Source organism: Protobothrops mucrosquamatus, unplaced genomic scaffold (assembly GCF_001527695.2).
Source record: "Protobothrops mucrosquamatus isolate PMUCROS unplaced genomic scaffold, P.Mucros_1.0 scaffold385, whole genome shotgun sequence".
NCBI classification, from domain to species: Eukaryota; Metazoa; Chordata; class Lepidosauria; order Squamata; family Viperidae; genus Protobothrops; species Protobothrops mucrosquamatus.
The window spans coordinates 266,362-287,677 of record NW_015386717.1 but is presented as its reverse complement, the minus strand read 5'-3'; the positions used below and the strand labels follow the sequence as shown (position 1 = coordinate 287,677).

Here is a 21,316-nt window from a genome sequence, read left to right as displayed (position 1 = left end):
GTTTTAAATTGGGTATTTTTATCTTTGTATCTGTTTTATAAGGCTGTCAGCCGCCCTGAGTCCGTAAGGAGAAGGGCGGGATAAAAATTAAATAAATAAATAAATAAATAAATAAAATAATTTTTCATGTTCCTTGGCTTGTCTAAAGTGAGGTAGAACATTTTGTATCTCCGTTTCCATATGTAAGGTTCTAACCTGTCTTGGATGATGCTAAGTTTTATTTTGCTAGCATGTGAAATTAAAGATATTATAATAGTTTGCACACCTTGTTAAGTTTCTTTTTTGTTGTTGTTGGTATATAGACTGACTTCTTCCAATCTGTTCACCATTATGATTTATTGGCATAATTGGTTACAGTTTTTATTGAATATTCCTCTGTTGCTTGCTATATTTCTGTAGATATTTCATCAATATCTCTTGCTTTCTGACTTAGTACAGGTAGTCCTTGATTTACAACCACAGTTGAATCCAAAATTTCTGTTGCTAAGTGAGACAGTTGTTACATTTTGAATTTTGCACCATTTTATGACCTTCCTTGTCTCAGTTATTAAGTGAATCACTGCAATTATTGTTAGTGACATGGTTGTTAAGTGAATCTGACTTCCCCATTGACCTTGCTTCTCAGAAGGTCAGCAAAAGTGATCACAATACCCCAGGACAACGCAATTGTTATAAATAAGAGTCAGTTGTCAAGGAGCTGAATTTTTATCATGTGTCCATGGGGATGCCACAATGGTTGTAAGTGTGAAAAACAGTCATAAGTCACTTTTTTCAGTGCCCTTGTAACTTTGAACAGTCACTAAATGAACTGTTGTAAGTCAAGGACTATCTGTAATGATTTATTAATGACTGCCGTGCTAAACTAACTTCATCCTCTAATATTAAAGGTTCTTATAAATAGGGTATTTTTTCTAAGATATCTTGGATGTTGACATCTCTATTGTACAGAATTTCAGTATACTCATTTCTTATTTGTTTGATCCTATTTGAATCAGTTACTATCTGTCCCCTGGCATACATTAGCCCTTGTAGGAACCTTCTTCTGTAACCCAGAAGATTCCTACAATGGGGATCTTTTGGAAGACCTTATTTTTCTGTGTTTGTTTTCATATTTGATATCTTTACAGATGACCTTACAATACTGCCTGTGTCTTCTCCAAAATTCTTTGTTAAATTCCTTTCTGAGATCTTTGTCTTTCTTTGCTTTTGCTTCTCTTCTTTTCTTGGCTATGTCTGCTGTTTTTTATCTGGTTGTTTTCTTCTGATGTTTGGTCTTTTTAACTTTTCACGTTTAGCAACTTGCTTGATATCATTCCGCAGTTCCGCTGATTCTTGATCAATGAGGTTGAGGACTTCAGAATGATTTCTGATGTTCTCTTTAGAAATGATGGGCATATTTGTTTGTTTGTTCAATAAATATATATGGTCACCCATCTTGTATTCATAAAACTGGATAAAAACATAATAAAAAAACAATCACATTTTAAAACAACAGAAATAACATGAAATAACATTGTAGCCAAGAACGTTTAGTTAACATAACTGAGTTCACACAATATGCTAAAGAGCATGTTAGGAAACTGTCCGGTTGTAAGTGTGAAAAAAGGTTGATAAGACCCTTTTTCCAGTGCTGTTGTAACTTTGAACAATCACTAAACGAACTGTTGTATGTTGAGGACTACCGTAGTTGGAGAGTAAAATAAGATAAGATAAGGTAAGGTAAGGTAAGATAAGATAAGATAAGATAAGATAAGATAAGATAAGATAACCTTTATTGTCATTTTTATACTGTGGGCACAATGGCACACATCAAAAATGAAATTTAGTTGCCCTCTCTCAAAGTGAAACACATACATGACACACACCTAAACATACTATGAACAACACATGTATAGACCCACATCCCTACATATACGTAGCAAATAAATATTAAATATTGTCCAACTTGAATATATAACTGAAGGAGGAAGCTTGAGAGTTTGCACGGTTAATCCTGTAGGGAATGAAACTCTGGCTGAATCTGGATGTTCTGCTTCGGATACCACGAAGCCTCCTCCCAGAAGGTAACAAGGAAAACAGGTCGTGAAGAGGATGTGTAGTGTGCCAGATAATCTTACGGACCCTGCTCAAGCAACGCTTCTGTGCTATGTCCTGGATGGGAGGGAGGGAACTGCCAATGATCTTTTTGGCCATTCTCACCACTCTCTGCACTGCCTTCCTGTCTGAAGCAGTGATGCCTCCAAACCAGACTGTGATGCTGTATGACAGGATTCTCTCGATAAATGCCTTGTTGAAGGGTTGTCTGTGAAATGTAATTGATATTATTTAGCCACTGATTGCACTGTGTCCAAGTACTGGTCTTGCTATATTTTTTTCCTGACTATGAAAGAAGACCATTTCTTAATAATAATAATAAAGTTGGAAGGGATCTTGGAGGTTATCTAGTCCAACCACCTGTTCAGGCAGGAAACCCTATACCATTTTGGACAACTGGTTGTCCAATCTCTTCTTAAAAACTTCCAGTGTTGAAGCATTCACAGCTTCTGGAGGCAGGTTGTTCCACTGATTAATTGTTCTAACTGTCAGGAAGTTTCTCCTTAGTTCTAGGTTGCTTCTCTCTTTGGTTAGTTAATTTGGTTAGTTTCATCTTAGTCCTAAGTAGTAAATAGTATGATCTTCCCAATAAAAGTATCCCGTTCTAATCCATTTCAGCTCACTGATGCCTAAAATGTCAATGTAAATGATTAATTTCATCTTTAACTCTGTTGCACTTTCCATGATGTTCATAATTCTTATGTTCCATGTTCCTATTGTAATTCTGTCTCTGCAATTTTGGATTTTCCTTTCCTGCATGGTGAGTTAGCAACTGAGCATCCTACATTTCTTAATTCAGTCACGTCATAAACAGATTGGTATTCTGAAAGATTCTCAGTTGTTTCTCTAGCATGACCTAAAGGGCTTATCATCTGGCATCATAGTGTCAAGTCAGTTTTTATTATATATCTATATGGGTCTCTTGGTAATACTGGAGTTATTTTCCAATGTGTCCTCCAGCACAATATGAAACAGTGGCTTTGACATTGCCACTAAAGCAATTATCTGCCTTTAATATCTTCCAATATTGCTGCTGTCCAATATAGGTGCCTACGTGCTTTAGCTGGGTAGTTGGAATGATGTTCAAGCCTTGAGAGATTATATGCTTTTGGCATTCTCTCTTGGCTATCTTTGCTCATCCCTTACAGGAACATGCCTCCTCCCCCCCCCCCCCGCCATAATAAAGCAGCACAGCAAGACAATTTGTATTTATGGTCAGCATAGTATGTACAATTAGGTATAAAAGGCACTTTAGGGTCTTGATAGTTATATGCATGACACTGGCCTCTACTATTCTGGGATCACTGAACCTGTTTGTGGTACTTTGGTCCTCCTTCAGTTTTTCGACCCTGGTTATTTAGATACAGACTTCAGAAATGCTAGATCCTGACAGGCCACATTGTGGATGGAAACATAAATTTGTCTCACAAACTAAAAATTGAATTAAGTACCTAACTTAATTTATAAACTGTACTGAATATTTCTTTCTTTTTCTCTTCTTTCTTTTTTCCTTTCATTCCGTTATTTCAGGAAAACATCAAGATTAAAGTAAATATATTAGAAAACACCGGGGATGTTCAGGAAAGACAGGTATTGTATGTTCAACTTCCTGTACTTTATTTAGCAAAGTCTTTTCTTTTTACTATTGTGATTCATCAGAAAAAAAAAGTCAGCTTAAGGATCTTTCCAGTGGTGGGATTCAGCCGGTTCGTACCACTTCAACAGAACCGGTAGCTAATTTTTTGTTGTCCAGGCCTAGAACGGACTTCCGGAAGTGGCATCCACATAGAAAACCGGTTGTTCACATATTTGAATCCCACCACTGGGTCTTTCTCGTTACTGTAATAGTACAGTAAATATATCGAGTTGTTGATTAACATTTTAGGAATATTCACGTAATTCCTTTCAATAAATAGTTTTGTTATGTCTGTACTACCTTCTGTGGGTGTGTAAAAGTTAGGAGTTATTTGTTGGTTCCAGATATGGTGCTTAATTGGCATTATTCTATATACATAGCAATGTGTCTGAATGTATGTATTTTGTATGCCTGTGTACTCTTTTCGAGCATAGTAGTTTGTCAGTACATAGTTTTATAGTATGAACTGACAGATTATGAAGTCCTGTGGATAATATGTGGACCTTGCTCAGCTCCTCTCAGTTGATGGTGACAAAAGGTCTAGCTATTTCTCATTGTTCCTAGTGTTCCTGAGATATACTAATCATAGTTCCTAGCCCTTAGCTTACAGAGTCTATGGAGAAACAGAGAACATGGTTTTCCACTGCTGGTTAGAAGTCCGAGGTACCAGTCTGAGATAAAGGACTGATTTAACTTAACAGAACAATTAATAAAGTGGTGTTCTCTCAGCTTGGTTGTTTTCTTGCAGACGTTTCATTACCCAAGCTAGGTAACTGTTTTGTTAATGATGGTAAGCAAAACTGAGAAGCAGTGGCTTGTCATTGAATGGGTATCTAAGTTACAGCCAGAAATTAGGTTTTTAAGGTGTCAGTGACTTCCTATCAAATAGTGTACATTCTGCTTCTTGCTCCTCTTGCAAGACCTTAGTTTTTCCACACAGAAATACTACACAGGTTATGTTTTTAAGATACAATCCAAAATCACTAAAATCAGTGGCAATATAGTAAGAGATCAAGCCAGTTTGGTGGAGTGGTTAAGGCCCCAGGCTAGAAACCAGGAGACGAGGACTTCTAGTTCTACCTTAGGCACAAAGCCAGCTGGATCTATCTCAGACCTAAGAAGAAGATAATGACAAGCTGCATCCGAAATCTTACCAAGAAGAACACAACAGAAAAATAAGTTGGAAGGGACTTTAGAGATCATCTAATCCAGAGGTCCCCAATCTTTTGGGCACTAGGTTTTTCCGTGGACCGGAGAGTGTGTGGTTTTGTGTGCTGCCTGTATTCCACAGATGGGTCTTTGCTTTTTTGTGTGGACCGGTTGCTGGCATGCCGTGGCCCAATACCGGTCCACGGACCCGGGGTTGGGGACCCCTGATCTACTCCCACCCTCTGTTCAAGCAGGAGACCCTATACCATTTCAGACAAATGACTGCCCAGTCTCTTCTTAAAAGCCTCCAGTGATAAAGCACCCACAAGTTCTGAAGGCAGTTCCACTGATTGATTTCACTGTTACCGACTGCAGAAATTTGCTCAGGCAGTCACCAGGAATCCACATTGACTCAAAGGGACCAAAAAGAAAAACAAACCAGTGAGGGACCACTATGGCCTTTAATTCTTTTAAAGGATGAAAGCATAACGATGGCAAATTTGTCAGCATGTTTGGATGGTAACTAATTTTGAATTGCTTATACTTATAACTTATTTGGATAATTGCTCTCATGATTGTATAAATTAAACAAAACCTGGTCAACTTTGTATTTTGAAATGTATAAAACTTTATGACTTCTGTACATTCAATATATATTATTCTGTGGGGGTTTTTTTAGGTTGTCCTTAATATTACTTACGTGAACGGTCAGGTGTATGTAAATGACTTTCCACTGAAGAGCGGAGTCACACGGATAAAATGTCAAACTTTAATCTGTGAGTATTTCTTACTTCACTATCTGGATTTTATGTTCCTCTGTAACTCTATAGAGATAGTCCTCGACTTATGACTATGATTGGGACTGGGACTTCAGTTGCTAAAGGATGTAGTCCAGTGATGGCGAACCTTTTAGAGACCGAGTGACCCAAAACCGCCTCGCCCCTGCCCCGTCCCCGCCTCTCCTGCCCACAGGGCCACCCACCACCTCCATGGCCTGCCACAGCAGATCGCCCAGGCGGCCCAGCAGCGTTATGGCAGCCACGCCCTCTGTCCACAGCCTGCAGCATCATCTATACATGATGGGGCATGAGGGCAGAGTCTTGTCCCTGCTGCCCAGCTACCATGTCCTTGGCTGCGCTGCTCCGCGCAGGCTGTGCCCAGGGTGACTCTCCTCTGGGGGGGCTGCTGGTGAGGAGGGGGCCACAGGGGTGGTGGGGCTGGGGCAATGACCTGCGTGCCCACAGAGAGGACTCTGAGTGCTGCCTCTGGCACCCGTGCCATAGATTCGCCACCACTGATGTAGTCCTTAAGTGAGTCATGCCAATTTTATAACATTTTTGCTGCATTTGTTGAGATAATCACTATGGCCATTAAGCAAATCTGGCTTCCCCCTTGGAAAGTCACAAATGGCAATCATGCAATCTCAGGATGCTGCAACCATCATAAATGTATGTTAGTGCCAAGCACCCAAATTTTGATCACATGACTGCGGGGATGCTGTGACTGTGGTAACTATAAGGACTGGGCAGGAATCACTTTTTTTTTTAGCACTGTTGTAACTTTGAATGGTCATTAAACTAATGATTGTAAGTTGAGAAATACCTTTCATTTTTTTTTTAAAGAAAATTTTATTAATTTTTATAATTAAACAATAAGTAATATGATGCATTTATAACACAAACATACACAAAAAACAATCCAATTCAATACATTATCAGAAACGCTCAGAGGTTCCCGACCTGCCTCCGCCCTCATCCACTTACCTTTCATTGTTGTTTGCCTCCCCAGAGTCACTTTTCATGGGATGGGCAGGCATACACATTTGATAAATAAATAAATAAATAACTCCCATCACACACAAAAAAACATCTGCATATAAGTTAGTAACAATCTATTTTCATTTCTCAAGAATTCGAGATTATTTATTGGTTGTTATGTCTAGTTTTGAATTAATACAGGGCAGCTCATTGTTGTGTGTTCAGAACAAAATACAAATGGAGATGAAAAGCTGATTTTTATGAAAGCCCTGAACAAGTTCCTGTTTGGTTAATTTATTGTATCGCAGGCTGAGCTGTAGAAACTCAAGGATGTGACTCCACCCTGATAAGTCCTGTCCGTCTCCTCCGGCCCACGTCCAGCTGAGTTGGTGAAGAAGAAAAACAAGCATGGTTTCAGATAATCTTAGCAAAACACTTTTTAATGAAACTTTCCAAATTCATATTCTCTGTAAATAAAAAAAAATGAAAATTTTCCTGAAAGGATAAAAGAATTACCCAGCACATACAAATTTAAAATGATACTTATTAGAAGAAGCAAAAATTCTGGTTTGTTTGGTTTTTTTGCTATTATGTGCCTTACATTGAAAGGAAAGATCCTGATTGGACATATAAGCATAATTTATGAAGCCATAGCAATTACATGCTATTTATGAATGTTTTATACACCAAGTATTTACCTGATATACTGGTTGTGGCAAGTTTCAAGGCTAGCTTCTAAGATAACCTATTCTTTACTCAAGGACATGCTAATATATTTTAAAACTGGTTCTTAATAGTTTAGAGCAGGGGTAGGCAACCTCGGCTCTTTTATGGCTCATGGACTTCAACTCCCAGACTTCCTGACTCAGCATAGCTGACTCAGGAATTCTGGGAGTTGAAGTCCATGAGCCATAAAAGAGCCAAGGTTGCCCACCCCTGGTTTAGAGCAATATGCATAAAAAGATGCTGCAGAAGAAGTGAATCCCAACAGTGGTTCATTGTGGCCTTTTTAAAGGTATCTCTTCTGTGCTTTTTAGCGTCAAATTAAATCTAGTACAGGTAATCCTCAACTTATAACCATTCATTTAACAACCATTCAAAGTTACAATGGCATTACAAAAAGTAACTTACAACTGGTCGTCACGCTTAACTGTTCCAGCACGGTTACATGATCAAAATTTTGCTGCTTGGCAACTGGTGTGTATTTATAATGCTTGCAGCATCCTGGTATCACGTAATTGCCATTTGCAATCTCCCTAGTTTGGCTTCTGACAAGTAAAGTCAACAGGAGAAGCCGAATTCACTTAATGATTGCATGATTCACTTAATAGCTGCAGTGATTCACATAATCATGGCAAAAAAGGTCATAAAATTGGGCGTGACTCCCTCAACAATCACCTTGCTCAGCAACAAAATTCTGGTTCCAATTGTCAAGGATTACCTGTATACTCTAAAGCACGGGTGTCAAACTCGCAACATCACGTGATGTGTCGCAACGTATCATGACTTTTTTTGCCATTGCTGGCAATGGGGTGGGCACGGTTTTGCTATGATACATCCGGCCTGCGGGCCAGCAGTTTGACACCCATGATCTAAAGAGACAAAGTCTTTCTCGTTTCATGGGGTTTTCACTGTGGAAAAGTGTACATTTCATTTAGTGCTCAAACAAAATTTCATTTGAGATAATGTAATAGCTAATTGCCTTTAGTTCTCTGAATTTCTATTAAATTCTGAAGAGAATCACCTGATCTCATGATACGGTGCCACATGTTTTTCCCCAGATACACGAAGCAGAATGTTTGACTGCAAATCGTCGCTGACTTTACTGGATTAAATGGAATGGGAGGAAGTCAGATTAGGGAGATTCATTACTCATAATATCGAAAGCCATGGGAGCAAGTCCTTGACACTCCAAAACTGGATCTCAGTTCAGTTGTGCATAATAAATGCCAAGGCTTCTCTGCCACACAAACATCCTGATGATAGTCGTGTTTTATGCAAATTTAATTTAATACAGTGGCAACACTAATTACTATTTTACTGAAATCAATGTAAGTGTACATGGCCTGGAAAGAAAGTTGGGTGTTAGCATGGTAGCGGTGAGCTACAGAATTATATTATAGGAAGAAAGTTTCCATTTGAAAGTGAGGAGAAAATCGTCTAAGAGCTTGTCACTTAGTGTGCTATTCCATATGTTGTGTGGTGGCTCAAATTATGGATGCTTTATTTTGGATTGAAATATTAAATGTAAATCAAAATACCTTCGGTCAGCTCTTTTATTCAGTGATTTCTGTGGCCCACATAGGACAGGTGGGACTGCTGGATTTTCTAATTTTTCCTTTAGGTGTAAGAATGGTTATATAAAGTTAGCTTCTCCTAGTAATTCAGTAGCTTCTATCAAATAGTATGGAGAGGGGTATTCAACTTCACTTAATGAGTTGAAGAACCTACAAAGCAGATTTGGGAAGAAAGGAACTGCCCTCAGGGCAGGAAGGAAGAAGAGAGAGTGGGAAAATGTAATTGTGCAAAAGATGATCTTTGCAGAAGACAATCTACAAAGTAGAAAATATTCCTGTTTCCATTTTAATAGTCTATTTAGCCCTCTGTCATTTCTCTTAAAAATAACTGTGAAATTTATATCAGCTAGGTATATTAACTCCGTACCGATTTACAATATGACATCCAATCCAGTTTGCAACACTGTTTTATTGTGTAACTTGTTTTTAGATATTTTGTTTCTCTGCATGGCGACTATATGACATACAGTTATTTGTTGATAGTGAAGAATGGAAACCATGATACCTTATTGGATCAGAAGCAGTTAGGAATTGTCAGCGTTCGCATTATGATCCACGAATGGCCATTGGCATCCAGCTCCAACTTGCAATTGATTGTTGTTCAAGAAGAAGTGACAGATATAGATGAAAAACAGGCAAGTATTCTTTTTATAAATCATTTTATTTACTAGCTTAGGTATAAATCCACGGCGGAAGATTGTTGAATGATCACACATTTTAGTTCTATGGTTTATCTTGGCCAACAAGCCAAAAATACTGCTGCCTGATGTTATACAGTTCTGTGTCCTCTTTTGTATTAAAATATGTAATTACTTTTTATTAAAAAAGCCCTCAAAGATAGCACCCTTCATATATTTTTGTAATTTTTTTTGCAGGAATTTTGATAGTATTTATATAATTCTTATATTTTAAGAATGTTTATATATATTACGTATCTCCAGAAAATGGAGGAAAGAAACATGCTTCTGACAAACAGGGTAAAGAAGACAGAAGTAAAGCTGCAAGTTGCAATCATATGATGTTTTGCTTAACAACCAAGTGAGAAGTATTGTTGCAGGCCGGTTGTGCTCACATGATTTTTCGCTTAGTGACTGTGGTGTTTGGCAACAAATTTGCTGACCCCTATTCTGGGTGCTAAACAAGGACTACCTATAATTAGGAAACGAACTGCAAATAAAACAAAATGCTGTTAGAGATTTATATTGAATATTCTTTGTCTAAATTAAGGAGAGAGAAATGGCAGCTTATAATCATTCCTTTGTATCCTATGACTTTTGGCAATGAATTAGCAGTGCCTTTTAAGAGATGCTGATGCAATTCATGCACAGGGCTACCTGTGCCAAAATAACGATGGGGACTGTGGGCTAGCTAGAAAAGAACACATTGATTTCTTCAGTCTGGCCAAGCCAGTAGACTGTAATGGGTAAGGTGATAGGACTAGGAAGATCCAGGTGCAAATGAATCCTTCAGAAGAAAAACTCACTTAGGTGCCTTAGGGCCAGTCCCTCTTTTCAGATCAACTGATCTGACATGAGGGTTTTACTGGGGAAGAAAGAAAATAGAGGGAGAAAATATTATTTCTACCTCCTAAAATGAAGATGGAATATTTATTTACCGGTATCTACTTAATTTGTATGCTGCCCCTTCCTAAAGGCATAAAGTTATCTAAAATAAAGAATAGCCCTAAATAATGAAGAAAGCCTCCAAATATGAACAAAAATTAACAGTGTTAAATATTGTAAACTGGGGAATACAAATGTATGTCTCTCTTGGAGTCCCATCTTTAGTCACAATTTACTTATAAATTTCTAATTAAATAATACAGTAGTAACTCTTGGGTTATATTTTATTTTGCCTCTAAAAATATTCAGAATTCATATCATTCACTCAAACAGTATAAATGTAGAAATAATGTTTGGGTTCAGAATTCATCTGTGTTTCTTTTGATTGATTGTTTTGAAAGGCAACATTCTACTTTTTTCTTACCTTGTTTCTCACTGAAAAAACATAATCCACATTGATGCTAAAAAGGGAGCCATTTGCTTTCCCTGATGATATGATATACAATATATATGATATCAATATGAATATGATGAATAACAACCAGAGAGCATTTCCTCCTAATATTTCATGTACTTCATGAGGTGAGGGGGGAAAAAGGGTAGGAGCTCATTTAGCTATGACTTAAACAAAATCAACTTTTCATCTTGAAATCACTTTTTGCAATACTTGCTCTGATAGAAAAAAAGCTTGACATTCCCAACACGTGTGAATAAGAAAATAGCTCCCATTGTTACACTTCTTTTGCAGGTTAAACAAGATGAAGTGATAGAAATAGACCTATTGGTAAAGGATCAGCAAGTCCTGAGACATACAAATTACACCGTGCCTCTGGAGGAAAGCATGCTGTATTCCAGCCCAAGGAACAATGATATTTTGTTTACACTTCCAAACTTTGCAGGAAAAGGTACTCAGTCTTGTTGAGTTGCAAGAATTGGACTTTGTTTTATTTATTTATTCAATCATTCATTTATTCATTTATACCCACCTATCTCATGTAAGTGATTCTTATTTTTTTCTTTAAAAAGATGCTATTGAATTTATTTCTGGTCATTTTACTTAAGGGTTCAGACTTTTTTTTTTTTGAGAGTTCTTCATAAGAAGGGAGTTGATTAAATTGATTCGTTGTTAACTGTATCTGGAATCTTTCAGAGTTCATGGACTTTTTAGGTATGGATTTTTTAAGAATATCATAGCCAGGTACTGTATATATATAAAATAATGCAAGCAATGATCAGAAAGTTCTTACCTTGGATTTAATGACTCTACCACTCAAAAAAATCGATGGTCACATCAATAGCCATAAATTGGCCTCTATTTATAGGCAAGTCAAATTAATATGGGGTACAATTGGTTTTGTTTTATTTGTATTCTTTCATAATGGTCTTAGGAAAAATTAAAACATGGGCCAAGTCTGTGTTTCTCTCCTAGCAAGTTTCAGATGTGTGTGGACTTCAATTCCTAGGGGAATTATAATAATTGAAATCCACACATCTGAAAGTTGCTTAGGTTGAGAGACCTTGGACTAGATCAGTGGTTCTCAACCTTTTTAATGCCGCGACCCCCAACCGGTTGTAAGTCAAGGACTAAACCGGTCGTAAGTCGAGGACTTTCCCTGCCCGGGAGCGCCGCGCATGTGTGATTCCGCCCCCTGCGCTGGCCGAGGCGTAGCTGGCAAGCGGCAGAGACGGAGCAGGCCGACCACCAGCTGGCCCAGCTCAAGGAAGGTAAGGCACCCGCCGGAAAAGGGGGAAAAAATGGCAGACAGCCTTGCTTGGCGACCCCCGTGAAATGGTCGATCAACCCCAAATGGGGTCGCGACCCATAGGTTGAGAACCGCTGGACTAGATGATAGCATAGTTGGCTGAACCAGCCTATCCAAAGAGTGCTCATTAATGCTTCCACTTCAGCTTGGCCAGAAGCATCGAGCCAAGGGCCAGAAGGCTCTGTCTTAGCCCCTGCATTGTTCAACACTTGTATCAATGACTTGGGTTAGGGAATCCTTATCAAATTTGCCGATATCATAAAACTGGGAGATTTGGTTAAAACTTTACATGAAAGAAGATTTAAAAAAAAAGATCTAGGCAACTTAGGCAGTGGGCCAAAATGAATAGAATGGAAATATGTAAAATGTTATATCTTTATAGGAAAAATATAAGGCCCCTTAGCATGGGATGGAGGAAACCTGGCTTAATCTGTCCCTTTACTTGTCTCTTTACTTAGCCTGTCTCTTTACTTAAAAGAAAAGCGCCCTTGTCAATTGGAAGTTAAACATGAAGCAGCAATGTGGGTTGGAACAGATGACCAAAGGTCTATATCAACCCCATCATTCTATAAAGGATTTAAATAGTTTTGCACTTTTGGATTTTATTTCTTGTCCATACCCTGCTTCTTTTTACTTGCTCGCAGCATTGTTTTTTAAAACAACCAACCTACCTACCTATCTTTTTTATTTTTATAAAATAGATGTTGAAAGTCCTCTACAAACTACCAGTCACTATCTTCTCAGGCAAGTAGAAACTACTGTAGATGAACAGACAATGCCTGGCAAATTGCCAGAGACTCCACTCAGAACAGAGTCACCATCATCTTATAAGGTATGTTTTTGTCACAATGATTGTGAATGGTAAATATGTTCATCTAATTTGAGTTAATGGATATGTGAGGAAATTATTGTTGCCTGGTGTGTCTGGTATCTTCTCAGTCACTCTATCAAGAAGAGTCCTGGGGGCGCAGTGGTTAGAATGCAGTACTGCAGGCTACTTCTGCTGACTGCCAGTTGCCTGCAGTTTGGCAGTTCGAGTCTCACCGGGTTCAAGGTTGACTCAGCCTTCCATCCTTCCGAGGTCGGTAAAATGAGGACCCAGATTGTTGGGGGCAATATGCTGATATTTGTAAACCGCTCAGAGAGTGCTGTAAAGCACTGTGAAGCGGTATAGAAGTCTAAGTGCTATTGCTATTGCTAAGTGCCATCAGAGAAACTACTGTAAGTCCAAGAAAAATAAAAAGGCATGGAAACAAGTGGTAATTAGAAGGGAGGTAAAAAAGTTCAGATGGGGTTGCAATTGTGTACTTGAAGTCCTCCCCCTTTCTACATGCATATGGTACATATACTAAGGAGTGCAACTTCAGTCATACAGACATGACTGTCGTGTTCAGATTATGGCATCTCCCCCATTCCCCCTTCACCTGATGCTCCCATGGCTATGTGTATGTGTGTGTTTGCGTGCCTTCGAGTCAGTGTTGACAACTGGTGAGTATCTCAACTAGTGAGACGCTCTCTGAGCTTGGTTGTTTTCTTGAAGATGTTTCATTATCCAATCTAAGTAACATCATCAGTGCAACAGCCAATGATGTTACCATCTGCAAGAAAACAATGAAGCTCAGAGAGCATCAAGAACCCCTCATTTCAATCCTGAGCTACAAATATTCTCCTTTATTGGTATATCAACTAGTCCCCACAGTTTTCTTGGCAAGATTGTAGAAATGGTCTGCATTTGCTTCCTTCCTAGGGCTGAGAGAGAGTGACTGGCCCAAGGTTACCTACCTTGCTTTGTGACTCAAGCAGAACTATGACTCACAGTCTCCCAATTTTCCTGATGCTCATGGAGGTGGCTAACAGTTTACTAGCTTGAGTTTCTTCTGATAAGGCTACTCTGAAAAACTAGTACAGATGGGACCAGGAACTCTCCCGCTAAGCAATGCAGTTGTAAGGCATGATGTCATATGACTGTGCTGACTTATGATGGCAGTTCCAGCAGTTTTAGTTGCCATCGTTATTGAATCCCTCATGGTCACACTGTACTGGGGTCATGTGTTTGCCAGTAGTGACCTCTTGTCAGCTTCCCCATCAATTTCACTGGTTGGAAGCCAGCAGTGAAGGTTGCAAGTGACAATCACATGACTGCAGCCCACCACAATGTTGTAATTGTGGGCTTATCACTGAGCACCTGAATTACAATCACGTGGGGCGGTCCCAGTTATGAAGACCTGTCATCATTACCCCTCATTCACTGCTGTTGTAACTTCGAATAGTTGCTGAATGAGTGTATGTTAAGTGAGGAACACCCATAAGCAACAGATCAGGTAGAAGTTCAGCCAGGACTTAAATGTGTCTCCCAACAGAAGCTAGGCCCCTGATGGATTTCTGTCTGATTGGCAGCTGCTAAATTCACCCATCCAGAACAATCAAGCTCCCCTGAAATTAGTACTAGGTTGCATGCCTGCTCACCACAAAGATTATAAAAAGAGTAAGGTGCTCCCAGATAGCTATAGGGCAGCTGATAGCCTTTTTGGCTCAGCAGTAGCACTAGACTGGCTACTAGCCCAAACCCACTGCAGCATCGTTTTGGGCCCTGGTGGACTGGTGACAAGTGCAGCTTCTCTTTGCCCTAGAAATGCAGGTGGGGGGAGGGCAGGACCGAGAGAAAGAGAGAGAGAGAGAAGGCAAAAGGATGGCTGGGCCGAACTCAACATGGCCTAGGTCAGATGAAAAGAGACAGGATCTGGAATTGCATATAGCAGTGGTTCTCAACCTTTTTAATGCCACGACCCCCAACCGGTCGTAAGTCGAGGACTAAACCGGTCGTAAGTCGAGGACTACCCAACCGGTCGTAAGTCGAGGACTAAACCGGTCGTAAGTCGAGGACTACCCAACCGGTCGTAAGTCGAGGACTTTTCCTGCCCAGGAGCGCCGCGCATGCGTGGTTCCACCCCCTGCGCCGGCTGAGGCGTAGCTGGCAAGCGGCAGAGACGGAGCAGGCCGACCACCAGCTGGCCCAGCCCAAGGGAGGTAAGGCACCCGCTGGAAAAGGAAAAAAAAAATGGCGGACAAAAAAAATGGCGGACAGCCTTGCTTGGCGACCCCCGTAAAATGGTCGATTGACCCCAAATGGGGTCGCGACCCATAGGTTGAGAACCGCTGGCATATAGAGTGTTTGTGCCACTGGTGGTATGCAGAACCACTTCCTGTCTACTAAGCCAGACAGCTGACCCATTGAGTTTGGTAGTATTGAAACAAAAGACCACAGAATTCATAAACCCGCCCCAATTCCCCTACAGTTATTTATTCCCTGGAAGCCACAGAGAAGGTAATATTTATCAGAAAAGTTTATTTCAATTTCAGGGACTTGGCTTTCCTTGTTTTCGTGACATTGTTCCCGGTTAGGTATATGTGAAAGGGGCTATAAAGTTTCAGCTGGGTCAAAGTTAACTTGAGAAAAACAAAATAAAAAATGAAATGAATGTAGGGGCTTAGTTAAAAAGAAGTTGAACAGTGAGACTAGGAGATTACTTCAAACAATAGAAGATGTGGGAAAATAGGCCAAGGAATTTTTAAGGGGCAAAAGAGTAATGTTTGTAAAGACAAGCAACAGATGTGAAGTTCCCACATCGTGACAGAAGTGTGAATTATAAATTGATGCAACAAACGACCACAGAAAAATGGGCTTTTGCAGGTGTCCTTATTGGATTTCAGTGGCCGTGTTGTTATTTTTGCAGGTGATGTGCCAGTGGGTGGAAGATCTGAGAAAGGAGCTTTGTACATTTTGGCTCAAGTCTTTTCCTGTGTTCTTTAATTTTATGGAAGTCGTCGTGGTTGGAGTTGTAGGGGCAACTTTAATCATCAAAATATTAAAAATGTTTTGTCCCTCGTGTGAAAGCAAGTAAGTGTCTTTTAAAGTTTCTTTCATCTCAAAACAAACTTCCTTTGGCGATAGAGGTTTCATATAGTATATTTATTCAAGCTTAGGCTAATTAAATGGATAAAAACAAAACTAATCCACAAGTTTTATATAACCCCAAGGTTAAGGAACTGACACCTTGGGTCTTGATTTGATGGCCTTATACATCCAAACAATTAAATTATGAATATTAATTGTTAATGGGAAATAATCACTGGATGATTCAAAAAGTGAGGATGCTAGATGGATTTCTCCCTCATCTTTCCCTCCTCTGGCAAGAGCTTTGCTTAGAGCAGGGGTAGTCAACCTTGGCTCTTTTATGACTCGTGGACTTCAACTCCCAGAATTCCTGAGCCAGCTGTGCTGGCTCAGGAATTCTGGGAGTTGAAGTCCACGAGTCATAAAAGAGCCAAGGTTGACTACCCCTGGCTTAGAGCATGCACACTAAGTGGGAAGGGGAGGAAAGATACTCTCCCCATCCCTCCATAGCCCCATAAAAGCAGCATCAGATAAAGACGAGATGCTTTAGTTGACAGAATTGATTTCGTTCTTCCAGTAATTGCAAACAGGAGCCAGATACACAACAATAGTCCAGAGGAGTCCTTCTCCTTTGTACACCCATTTCAATATAATTGGGAAAAATGAAGAGCACGAGTGTCCACAAATTAGCAGTTGGCCCAGAGTCATTAGACAGGTCAGATTTTTTTTTTTCTTAGGGAGCCTCAGAAAAGCTCTGAAAAATTTATGGTAAATCATCCTGAAAGCTTATCAATCAATATCTCTTACTTGCTCAGACTTAGGGGCCAACAGCTTGCCATTAGCATCCCTCTCACGGTTTTGAAACCTCTAATGGCTGAAGGAGTCCCACCTGTGGAAGGGCGCATTCACCATGGCACCCACTCATATATTATTATACATAAGTGGGTCATGACTGCTTTGTGGCAAGTAGCAGATTGTTTGAGGTACTAATTTCTCATTGCACACTAGAAAAAGAAGATGAGGAAATAAATGAAGAAAAGGAAAACCCTAGCCCCAGTTCTTATAAATCATTTAGATGACAATGTTAGTCCTCCGGGAGTACGGATAATGAAAGAGGCAGGTGAATGGATGGTTTTTTTTCTAGATAGCATTCATCCTGAGAATTCTTTGAAACAAGATTTAATTACATTTTAATCTTTGAAGTTTATGTAGGCCATTTTCAGAAACCAATGATCTGATTTTAGATTTTGAAACACTTTTCCCGAGTTGTTTTTAACTGTGAAGTTGAAATGTTTATATGTGATCATATTTCTGAAGTTAGTATTTTAACTGACTTTTTTTTCCCTTAGGGGAATCCTTCAACTTGATGCCAATGTCATCCCTGTGGCTGCAATAAGTTTACTTCCAGCTATTCCAGAGAAGATAAACAACATAGAGGAAAAATGTATTTAAAAAAACATGAGTAATTATTTGAGTTTGTTGACCTAATGAACTTGGCACTTGGATCTTAATATATTACTTAATTCAGCCTTCCGAATGTACTGCCCTCTAGACTTTGGGACTACAATTCCCAGTATTCATAAATAATTGCAGTTGTGACATATCTAGAGGACTCTAGTTTGGGAACTGTTGATTTCACAACAGTTCTCAGCCTGCTGTTTTTATTAAATTTATGAATGATTCATATTTAAAGGACAATTAAGGCTGAGGCCCAGAATAATTTTTGGATTTTTTTTCATTTCAACCATTATAATATACTGTATTCTTGACCGCAAAAACTTTCCTTACAAAAGAACTTCAATAAGTTCTAAGTTCAGTGAAATAATTTCCTGCTCCCTGAAATGATACCCTGTATCTTCCCAACTACTGGCTACAGGACACACCGGGCTAATCCAGGAAATTTGACTCAGACTAATGGAACAGAATAAGTAGCATCAACAGGAGTATAGACTTGTGATAATCCTAAAAGCTATTTTAGGCCTTTAAGTGTGCCTTATGGGAGAAGTCAAAAGCAAAAGAGTTTTCATACTGCTCTGATAATAAACAGTGGTGCAATTTTTGTTTGAATTTTCCAAAAAATAATCTTGATATTGTAAGCACTTTCAGGGTTTTTCCTACTGAATTTATGAACATTTGTAAAAATGTGCTTCTTAAAAACTTACAATACACTACAAATGTCTTTCATCCAGGAGTACAAACTGTCTAAAAGTACTGTATAAATTCAGAGCATTTTTATATACTGATTCGTAAGATCATCAGATCTTATTGCAAATTTGCTTCTTGATATAAACTGGACACCACGTAAAGTTCTTTTTTCAAATTTGAACAGGGAGCAAATCTGGATCCAGTTCATTGCATTTGCCAAGTAGTCTTATCATGTTCTAGTGGTAGATAAATATTAAGTAGGATTTTGTGGCTTCAACTGTCCATAATGTTTGGATAGGACTATATTACAAGCAGTTTGTTTTAACTGAGTTGTAAGTCACTTTCTCATGTATCAAAATCCATAATTGGTGTTTGGAAATGCTGCTAATCAGGAAATAGTATAGAGTTCATGTTTCCTTTCCTGTATGTAAACACTATGTTGATGTTTTGGTGAATGCTGAAATAAGGTGTGTCGAGTTGTTAGCACATTTGCTAAATGAGAGGCACAATCCATTGATGTTCATTGCTCCAAAACTAAATTTACCTAAGACATTTTTCCACTTTTGCTGATTGTTATACCAACACAGGCATTTATTTCAAGAATATTAAAATAACATTGTAGAACTCAAAAAAGAAGCTGCACATCACCAAGAATATCGCAGTTGCTGCCTTAGTGTACCTTTCAATGGAAGACACATCAGAAAGGCACATGGCACTATTGTGTGCTCTAGAATTGAATAACTGAGTTGTGGAAGCAATTATATCCCATTGCTTTAAAATGGTTCTAGAAGACATTTCAGTACAACCTGTTGATAGTTTAGATGGCAGCATTGAAAAACATGAGCACAGAATCTCAAAGGCTGCCATCTATCAGTTAAAGAATGTGAAACAGTTGATGTCACTGCTGAAGCACATTAGGTGGTGATAGATTAGATTGTATCTAATACTTAAAAACAAAATAGGAAATAGTGCCATTTTTTTTTTAAAAAAAGCCTTTTCCCTAGGGCTGAAAGAGGGATTGGCCCAAAGTCAACAGCTGGTTTTGCACCTAAGACAGAACTAGAAGCCATGGGTTTCAAGCCCTGTACCTTTAACCACTGTATAAACCTCTGTTGCTTAACCATGTGGCTTAACCATTTGTTATGACAAAACCAAGATATTCATAACTAATGAATCTTGGGCAACCATCAACTTTGATAGAGCTCAGCTTGAGCAACTTTAATGATTTAAATATCTAAGTTGTCCAAGAACAGATAATTGTTGCTTCAGTTGTCAAGTCATCAAATCAGCCAGATTGCATCAGTCTTCAGAGTGCCGATATGTTGCCCTGGTGAAAAAGCCAAAATGCAATTCCTGGTAATATTAATAGTGACAGTGCTGCTGAATGTGGTGCAGAATCTTGCTTCAAACTAATTTGAAAAAAAAAATAAGATGTTTTCCAAATGTGCTGGCTACCATTTCTATAATTGTATATATTAGGGACTTCAGTCTATGACAAAAGGTTAAGTGAAACAGATGTTGCAACCAGCCCATAATAGCTGATGAGGTTCTGGAGCACTGGATGCAATCATTTGGGCACATCTGCTGCATAACGTAATGCCCACTTTCTTATTGATTACTCTGGAAATCATGCCATGGGTTGGAAAAATACACGACCAGCTCTTAAAGAAATTTGGTTGAAGCATGTGGAAGATCTAGCAAAGCTCAAACTCAATAGAAGTGAAACTGCTGGGCCATAGCAAATTTGGATGAATGTGCTGTGATCTCAGCAGACCCAGAGCACTTAAGCTAAGTACTGGTTAAGCTATTGGTTACCAGATGGTAGCTTAGTACTTGAAGCAAGCAAGATGAGTAGTATAAAACATTTTTAAGTGAACATTCTGTAAAATTGAAAACTTCCAAAGTATTTTTTTAAAAATAGAATATTAGTTGGTCAGATGGAAGAGCTATAGCTGGGGTAATGGGCCATGGACCATTACCAGTTTGCGGCCTATTAGGAACTGGGCTGCATAGCTGGAGGTGAGTGGTGGGCGAGTAAAACCAAAACCACCACCACCCAAGTCCATGGAAAAAAATGCTTTCCATGAAACGTGTCCCTGGTGCCCAAAAGGTTGGGGACCGCTGATCTACAATATTTACTTCAAATGTCTTATTTTCTGTATGGGACATCTAGATGCCCCTCAAGCAGCTTTAAGTTTGAAAACAGCAGCTGTCACTCACTGTGCTCTTGTGCAATTCCTGTTCAAATAAACCTATCACCCTAACTTTGTCATTATTCCGTTGTTGGGACTGACTGGCATATATTTGGTTGTTCTCCTTTTAAAGTCATATATATTCTGGCAGTAAATATAGAATATATAAGCTTCAAGTGACGCACTGTCATTTTTCTGAAAAGTTGCTTCTGGTCTTTTATCATTTTCTTGACTCTGCCTTTTAGCCATGCTGGCATCCTTTTCATCTAGCTAGTGCCTCTACTAAGCTGTGATATTCTTTGTGTCCAAGTGCTCATTACTGGAAGATTAATGAAAAATAGTAATCACAAAGATTTTTAAAATTCATATTCTCCTGGTACAATTTCCCCTTAAGAAATCTCTTGGAACCTTAATGCAATGTATTTTTTGCCAATATTTTATTTACATTCACATTGAATTTAAGAATGCTTTTCTTAACTGATTGAACGCTTAGGGTTTCACTAAGGATTAAATCTAGTGCCCTCTCTTTTCTGTTCAGTTCCACCACCACATTAAATCTACGTGAGATAAATATTGAATTAGTGTTAAGTTCTAATTGTGATTTAAAATACTTGCTTTTTCAATGACAAAGTAAAGAGGAGAGACAACTTTTTCAATGACAAAGGTTTTTTTTCACCGGCTTGTTTGATGTATGCTGATTTCCTGAAAAACTGACCAAACTGTACATTTTAACAATGACTACTTTTAAAAACATAACCACCAAAATGGAAATATGTGATATATGTGGAAATGTTGCACGTGATAGTCTAGTGTGCCAAGAAACAGT

General features: G+C 38.8%; 1 protein-coding gene across 1 annotated transcript in view; it reads left to right on the top strand.

Annotated features, from left to right (window-relative positions):
- GINM1 (glycoprotein integral membrane 1) overlaps positions 1 to 18,212 on the top strand; it is a 24,051-nt gene extending 5,839 nt beyond the window's left edge. Inside the window, exons 2-8 of the mRNA XM_015815917.1 lie at positions 3,625 to 3,684; positions 5,559 to 5,655; positions 9,417 to 9,568; positions 11,244 to 11,400; positions 12,960 to 13,090; positions 15,993 to 16,156; positions 17,503 to 18,212. Coding sequence (XP_015671403.1) covers positions 3,625 to 3,684; positions 5,559 to 5,655; positions 9,417 to 9,568; positions 11,244 to 11,400; positions 12,960 to 13,090; positions 15,993 to 16,156; positions 17,503 to 17,605 — 864 coding nt within the window. The 3' untranslated portion in view covers positions 17,606 to 18,212. The remainder of the gene's footprint in view (positions 1 to 3,624; positions 3,685 to 5,558; positions 5,656 to 9,416; positions 9,569 to 11,243; positions 11,401 to 12,959; positions 13,091 to 15,992; positions 16,157 to 17,502) is intronic.
- The last annotated feature ends 3,104 nt before the right edge of the window (positions 18,213 to 21,316 follow it).